Genomic DNA, 8,926 nt, shown 5'->3' on the forward strand with positions numbered 1-8,926 from the left:
TTTTTTTTTCAGTGTACCCATGAGCACTTACTAAGTTACTCGTGGTTTTGGGTATATGTAATATAACATTTATTTTAGTCCAATAATAAAATTGTTTTGAATAACTAATGTATTACATATAATGAAGTATACACTGATAAAAAAATTTATTCAATCTAAATAAATATATTTATTCAAATATGTTTTAATAATATGTTGCAATAAGAGGTTATTTATGAAACTGTAATAAGCAATAATTTACTTTAAAGATATATATAATCAAATTGAAGAAATATACGTGAAATAATTTTAAAACAAATAACGAATAAATGTTATTGAGACAACCGTTGCTCAAATTGAATAACTTATTTATAACAACTGGAAAATCTAATATATTTAAATTCAGGAAATAGCTTTAAACAAATATTTTTTCAAACGAAATATTAATTTACAAAATGTGATAAAAAAAGACCGGAATTTCTCATTAACTTATGCATTAATTAAAAAACTACAAATTTAATGCAGGCGCCTTCGAAGTAATTCCCCTGGGCATCAATGCACCGTTGGAACCGTTTCTTCCAGTCCGCAAAGCACGCGGTAAATGCAGCGGACGGAATTGATCGTAATACCTTCTGCGATTCTGATATTATTATCTCTCTCGTCGCAAAACGCCACCCTTTCAGTCGTAACTTCATCCGGGGGAATAGGAAAAAGTCAGCTGGAGACAGGTCTGGAGAGTAAGGAGGTTGCGGGACAATTGGTAAGTTGTTACGAGCAAAAAACTCTCGAATACGAAGCACAGTATATGGTCGCGCATTGTCATGATGCAGTAGTCAGTTCTTGCGCTGCCATAACACCGGGCGTTTTCGTCTCACGTTTTCCCTCAGGCGCCGTAACACCCCTTCGTAGTTTCTGCGTTTACTATGACACCTTGTGGTCAAGAGATTGGAGATTTGTTCCTTCATTTCGTTAACTGATGTGGACGGCTTTTCAGGCCTAGGCTCCTCTTCCACCGACATTAAACTCTTCTTAAACCGTCCGTACCACTCGTAAACTTGAATAGAACTCATAATCTCATCCACATAAACTTCCTTAAGCAGTTTGAATGTCTCCGCGCACGTTTTCCCCAACTTATAGCAAAATTTCACGCAAATACGCTGCTCTTGCAACACCTTCATTTTAAAAACGCGTGACGAATCGCAGAACGGTACAAACACACATTCGTTTCCAGTACATTAAATTTGAAATTACTGGGCCGATCATAACGAAATTTCTACAGCGTACTGGAGAAGGATGCGCTATCTATCTGTAAAATCTCAAACTACATCCGTAAAGTTTAAGCGCTCGACGACAGAATTCCGGTCCTTTTTTTATCACATCTTGTACTTTACAACACATTACAAAACATATAGACAAAATGTAAGACGTTCATAATGGTCGAAGAAGTGGTGTAGTGCCTAAAGCAGACTCATAATTCAGAGGTGCCTCACGAGTCCAAAATCGAGTCCCATCAGTGCTAATAAGAATTTTCAAATAGTAACAATTCTTAATGTGATGTAATATTGGAAGCAACTTAGTCGTTCCTAAGTATTACTCTCACACGAATTTTTAAAGAATTTAAAGAACCGTTCAAGAAGTTGCATAAAATAAATGTAATTTTTGGACAACATATACAAAAACAGAATTTGTAGGCTAGAAAGATACCTGCTATTACCCTGAGTAACATTCAAAAGGTTTTAATTGGCGCACATTGTTTCTTAAAACGTTATTCATAAAAAAAGGTACATTAATATCAACACAAAATACATTAAGTATATATATCTTTGTCACATCAATTCATCAATATAGTATGTAACATTGTAAGTGTGTTACAGTGAGAAATTCATACAAATGCATATTGAAAATTCGGAAGCCGTGTGCACACACACACACATACACACACTAGTCGCCAGCAAGCGCGCTCGCCCGCCCGACAGGGTATGTCCTGAGGACGTTTCTACGTCTTCAAGACATCCCTGGAACGTCTCCAGAATACCTTGTGCTGTTTGGGTTATTATCTGTGTGTATGTGTGTATCATGTTTTGATATCATAATATCAGAAAACTACATTATATTCATTACACTTTTTTTGTTAATAACTTTTTAATAAACAACGAGCGACGGTTAAAACTTCTTGAATATTACTCAAGATGATCAACTGTATAATATATCCGAAGATTATTAAAATCGGAAGGTGGTCTGTTATTCTGCATAATTACCAAAAAATTTTTACTGTAAATATTTTAAGACCGAAATGGAATGTGCAGTGTTTCGTAGACCTCACCTCACTAGTTAAGGTTTAAATTAACAATAAAAGTACGAAAAATATTTTTATTAAAATTTTTATTAAAATTAAATTATATTATAAAAAAATTATATTACTGCGTTAATTGCAACATATATAGACAAAATATAAGACGTTTATATTAATCGAAAAAGTGGTGTAGTGTCAAAAGCAGGATTCGGCACATTTTGCCCATTTCGGCCGATTCTCGGGAGCTACGTCTTCTATCTCCCCCTTGCTGCGCGGCGGACCTAAAAAGTGACGGTCTAGTAGTGCCTCTAAGCTTGGAGTCGCGACTGGCCGCGACTGTCACTTGCATGCCGAAAAAGGTAAAATGTGCTGAGCCCTAGTTTAGCAATAGGCTCATAATGTAAAGATGCCTCAGGTTCGCCAGGTTCCAAATTCGAATCCCAGTGTTAATAAGAATTTTTAAGTGTGATATAACATTTGGAATCAAGTAATCTTAAATTTCAAGTAAAGTCAGCAAAGTAAATTGATTGGTTTTTTATTTCAACCAATTCACCAATATTTGTAAAAAAAATGGGACATATTTGAAACTTCCTTGAACATTCTGTATATATTCCAGAATGTTTTGGGACATTCTTAGGATGTTAATTTTGGAACATTTTGTGAATATTCCAGGAATATCTAGCATTTACTGAGAATATATTGATCGAAACAATTTGAAAATACATACTTTGTGTCAATACTTTTATCCCTTACATGATGGCATCAGTTGCGTGCGCATCACGTGTGCATATGGTCTAAAGTTGAATCATTTGAACCTCCCATGGTGAGTTACTCATTATAGAAATTTCACGCCAATGCGACATGTTTTTCATACTGTTGCAATTTCTATGAACAGCAGTATATGTATGTACATTTATACCTATTTATACCTACAGGGTGTCCCATTTTAAAAGATACACCCTCATAATTCTTCAGCCAAGTATATTCAGCAAAAATGTTCCAGACAAAAGTTGTCGGATTTAGAGAGGGACATCTTAAGGTGACCTTAACTTTGATCTTGGAGGTCATTCTGAAGGTTATTCGAAAGTCAACTTTGCTTTTTAAATAGAAACATTTATTTTTTCCTACGGAATTTTATTTTACGTAAAGAAGCTAACAACTTTTGTTTGAAAAAAATTTTTATACGACCTCTATTTTCTAAGATATTAACGGAAATATCTACAAAATTATTGAATTTAATAATTTTTTACTCGAATTCTATCAACTTTAACGAAAAATAGCAAGAGATAAAAATTATCCATTTTCTTCTCATAGAGCTCTGAGAATTTTTTCAGAATTTTTTAGTTAACCTCTTAATATTGCATTTTCTTGAAGTACTAAAAAGTTTATATAAAATTATGAAAAAATTCTCGGATCTCTATGAAAAAAAATAAACAATTTTTATCTCTTACTATTTTTCAGTAAAGTTGATAGAATTTGAGTGAAATTTATCGAAACCAATAATTTTGTAGATATATCCGTAAATATCTTAGAAAATAAAGGTCGTATAAAAAATGTTTTCAAACAAAAGTTGTTAGTTTCTTTACGTAGAATAAAATTCCGTAAAAAAAATAAATGTTCTATTTAAAAAGCAAAGTTGACTTTCGAATAACCTTCAGAATGACTTTTAAAGTCAAAGTCAAGGTCACTTTAAGATGTCCCCCTCTGAACCCGACAATTTTTGTCTGAAATATTTTTACTGAATATACTTGGCTGAAGAACTATGAGGATGGATCTTTTAAAATGGGACATCCTATATAATAAATATATAAAACAATATATACAAATGGATTCAGAATAAAAAATGTTTATTCACATAACAAATTCAATAACTCAAAGGTTAATTAAGGTTGACAATAATTACTTTGTTAATTGTTTTAAACATTCTTTTTATTTTAACCTAGTCTATTTTATTTTACAAAAAATATCATATCATTCCAAAATACCAGATCATTCTTCTCTAAAAAGTTTTTCTGTATCTCCAATAGTTACCAAGATAGCAAAAAAAAGAGTAGTTTCTTTGAGGAATAGTTCCAATTCCTAAACTTGAGTCTTCGCCAATATTAAAAATACGTGTCCATTACTTTTGGTTACTATGGCAAATAAGCTAGGTCTCCATCGAAATCGGAGACGGACACTTCGCGAATGTTTCTTGTGAGTCATAAAGAGGTTGATGTCTCTCTCCTTCTCTCCCTCTCTCCCTCTCCTCTCCCCCTCCCTCTCTCTCTCTCTCTCTCTCTCTCTATATATATATATATATATATATATATATATATATATATTGCTTGATCTGTTCACCAATTTCATGTCACAGGCGCTCGTTATTGAGTAAATCGCCGACACCGAACACCTTGTGCGTGCAAGTGCCAGCGTACTCGAGTCTGGGTCAATCGCTACCTAACCTCACGCTGGCCACCTCACCGCAAACCTCCACCGTGTCGCCCACGCCGCCGAATTCGTTACTCATTGTGCCGCAGATTACGAAGAGCAAGGATACCCTACTTTCGCCAGGACACCGAGGTAGCAATTATCGACGCGAATCTTTGTACCTACGTCTGTCGCACTCCACCGATGCTGTTTCGATAGAGGCTGTCTCACGCATCGACGACACATAACTACGCACTAGTAATGCACGATTAAATCGTAGTATGCGTGAATTACTCACCGCAAATCGTGGATCGCCAAGTGCCTCTATTTGTAATGTTATTAATGCCATTTACTTGTTAGAAATAGCGTAAACGTCTAAGACGGCAGACACGAGAGAAGAACGCAATATAAAATTAAGATTACTGATAGCGTAGCTTGATGTGTAGACTCTGTTAGATATAAATACTTAATTAGAAAACGCTTGATAGAGCTGTTCTATCTTCTAACACGCAAAAATTCCAAATAAATACACAGCGTTGATAAAAGCTTGTCTTTTATTTCCTCGAAGAAATAGGCAGGAGAGATAAATCTCTCGGAATTTCACTCAACAGCTATTTCGTTTGCTACCTATTTCCCGTCCATTTCGACCTTGATCGTTGTCAATAGAATTCAGAGATCACTTAGTCATAGACGGGAACCCAGCCTACGTAAAGAGCAACGTTGCGTTAGGCGAATAGTCACGTATGGATGGTGTGTCGCCAGGTATATCGTACCCGCCGCCATCACCACCACGAGGCGCTCTCAGAAGGGCGTTTGCTTTACCGCAGTCTCGGAATCCGCCCTTGATCAAGACGAGGCACGTAAACGCATCCGTGATGCAAACGGTGCAGCCGATCATGAGCTTCGAGACTGAAGCTGTTGAAGAGAGACGGAAAAAACTGGAACTTTCGCAAAGAATGTCGTCCACGAGCAGTATTGTTGAAGAAAAGGTATAACTTTTCATTACCCGGACAAAAAGAAATATACGCGTGCGCACACACACAAACACATATCCCAAACAGCATGCAATATTGCAGAAATATTACAATATTTTAATATTACAAATTAGTAACAATATAGTAATATTACAATATTGTATTAATATTGCAGTAGGAATGAAATATTAAGGATATATTATTGAGATATTACATTGCGATATATAACAGTATAATATTGCAGTAGTATTACTACAATATTACAACACGATCCCTAGTAGCAAAATTCATTGACTTTACATTGACTAAACATTGGTTATCTTGGGAATACATTAGGAATACATTAGGAAATTATGTAAATTCAATGTTAAATATTGAGTATAGATTGATTTCCCAATATTGGTCCAATATTGGAATATCGTAAAATGGATATCGCCTTTTATTTAATCAATATTGGTCAACAATATTGGTCCAATAGCATTGGGCAAATGTTAAATAATAATACGAGTATTTACTTCATTTTTCACGTTGGACATTAATTGGATCTTAATGTAAAACTAATCCCAGTAAATGTTAAATATTCCTGGAAAATTTATAAAATGTTTCTAAAATCCAAAAGTAATATTCCAAGAATATCCCAAAATATTCCGGAATATTCATAAAATTTACAAGGAATATTCAAATAAGCGCAAAAAATTCCACTTTTATATTTCCCAATATTCAATCAATATTGGATATGGAATAATTAAAAATATATTACTAATATTATACGTTAAATATATTTATATAATATTGAATTTACATTGGAAATACGTTAGCCAATATTTCTCAATATAAAATTAATATTGATCTCAGAATAAATATTAATCTATTGCCAATATTAGACATCAATAAATACGCAATATTGCATTTACATTGAAAATGCATTGGTCAATACTTCCCAATGTAATATGAATGTACATATAGAATGAAGGACAACGTACTGACAATGTTATGTTTCAATAATTGCACGATATTGTGTTTATGTTGGCAATGCAATGACTAATATAATATTGATTATAGATTAAATGCTAATTTATTGCATTAATATTACGTGTCAATAATAAGATGGTATTGCATTTACATTGGCCAATATTCCTCAATGTTAAGCCAACATTAGGCATGGAATAATTACAAATATATAACTAATATTATACGTCAAATGTTTATATAATATTGGACTTACGTTGAAAATATGTTGGCTAATATTTCCCAATATAAAATTAATATTGATCTCAAAATAAATGTTAATCTATTGCCAATGTAATACGTCAATAAATATACAATACTGCATTTACATTGAAAGTGCATTGGTCAATATTTTCCAAAATAATATGAATATTACATATAGAATGAAGGCCAATGAACGACTAATGTTATGTTTTAACAATTACACGATATTGCGTTTACACTGAAAGTACATTTGCCAATATTTTCTAATACAATATTAATCTCTGAATAAATGGTAATCTATTGCCAATATTATATTTCAACATTTATACGTTATTTTATAATCTCTTATGACTTTGTCTATTTAATAAGAGCAATAAAAAAATTGTACTATACAAATTTTAAGACCGAAATGGAATGTGCGGTATTTTGTAGACCTCACCTCACTAGTTAAGGTTTAAATTAACAATAAAAATACAAAAAATATAATTTTTATTAAAATTAAATCATATTATAAAAAAATTATATTACTGCGTTAATTGCAACATATATAGACAAAATATAAGATATTAATCGAAGAAGTGGTGTAGTGTCTAAAGCAATAGGTTCCCAGTAAGCAATCTGCGCGCAGACTGACGTCAGACTATCGACAGGATCTGTCGAATCCGAGCAGGATCTGTCGACAGATCCATAGACATCTGCGTCCCCAATCTGCCGCCAGACTGTTGACAGGGTCTGCGAACAGACTCTGACGACAGACTGGCGGCAGATTGCGCGCAGAGCCTGTCGACAGACTCTGACGGCAGATTGGCGGCAGATTGCGCGCAGATCCTGTCGTTTCGTAGGTTCTTCAATTAAATTTTCTCATAATTTTTCATAATTACTCATAGAATAAGCGCTTTCTCATAAATACTCATAAAATACTATGACAAAAAAAATTTTTCTACATTATTTTTTCATAATTTTTAATATTTTCTCTAGTGAGATTCGAACTTGAACTGAAGACATCTTTTGGATAATCGTCCGTCGTCTTAAACACTACGCCAATTCCTCACTTGATAAAAAGCGCTTTATATTGCCCACTTAAAGATTAAAAAAAAAAAATCTTATAGTTTGTTTGCCTTTTAAATCGCAAAATATCGACGAAACCGTTTAGCATATAAATAATGTAAGAGAGACCGGCACGATAATTCGAAATTAATTTTCTACCAAGGACTGTATAGAAAATTACTGCAATAAAACAGCAGATAATGACATTTTTCCATCATGTTAATAAAATACTGTACTTTTGCATATGCGAATTAATTTGGTCGATCGTCCCGTTCAGATTGTATTAAGTTTTATCAAAATCGAAGCATGATATATTTTTATAAATAAACCATCAAAAAAATTCTGTAAAAGTTATTTACATAGCGGGACTAATATTTTATTCGGTGCTGCTGCCTTCAGTACTTATTTTCAATAACGTATCAAATACGTGGACCACACTGTATATTACGATTACTGATTTACCGACTCGTAATTTATTAAATTAAATAGATTGTATAGACGTCAGAATATAAATAATAAAATAATAAATAAATAAGAAATAATAAAAAATAAATAATAAAATATAATAAAATTAAATACGATAACGTAAATACAAAAAATAAAAATAAAATAATAAAATAATAAATAAATAAATAAAAAATAAATAATAATAAGAGAGGGAGAGAGAGAAAGGGAGAGAAAGAGACAAAGAGATAGAAACACATTTTTTATAAAAATGAATTATTCTGAAATAAAATTTAAAGAACCTGCTTTTTATGTACACCTTAATATTTAAAATGTCCAAGTTCAACGTATAAATCGTTAAACGGTTAAATCGTTCAGATTTAATGACATAACAACATTAAAAAAAATAATAAGATGAGAAATTGTATGAAAAATTATGAGAACAATTTTTGGGATGATATATATACGCATTTAAATGGCCATTTAACCGTTGTACTATTCTATACTTGTACTCGTTATTTCTCTATTATTGTTGCTTTTTTATAAAAAATGTGTAATACAATTTTAAAAT

General features: G+C 32.4%; 1 protein-coding gene across 25 annotated transcripts in view; it reads left to right on the forward strand.

Annotated features, from left to right (window-relative positions):
• The window catches only part of LOC116850282 (pleckstrin homology domain-containing family G member 5), a 734,731-nt gene that overhangs the window by 672,057 nt on the left and 53,748 nt on the right, over positions 1–8,926 (forward strand). For 23 of the 25 annotated variants that reach the window (XM_032828362.1, XM_032828366.1, XM_032828360.1 and 20 more), the window contains 2 exons: positions 4,626–4,834; positions 5,441–5,667. In XM_032828362.1, coding sequence (XP_032684253.1) covers positions 4,626–4,834; positions 5,441–5,667 — 436 coding nt within the window. Of the gene's footprint in view, positions 1–4,625; positions 4,835–5,440; positions 7,292–8,926 lie in introns of those variants that run through there. The other 2 variants (XM_032828358.1, XM_032828378.1) reach the window with 2 other exon arrangements.

Source organism: Odontomachus brunneus, unplaced genomic scaffold, assembly GCF_010583005.1.
Source record: "Odontomachus brunneus isolate Ranch 3 - 2012 unplaced genomic scaffold, Obru_v1 Obru_scaffold_141, whole genome shotgun sequence".
NCBI lineage: Eukaryota > Metazoa > Arthropoda > Insecta > Hymenoptera > Formicidae > Odontomachus > Odontomachus brunneus.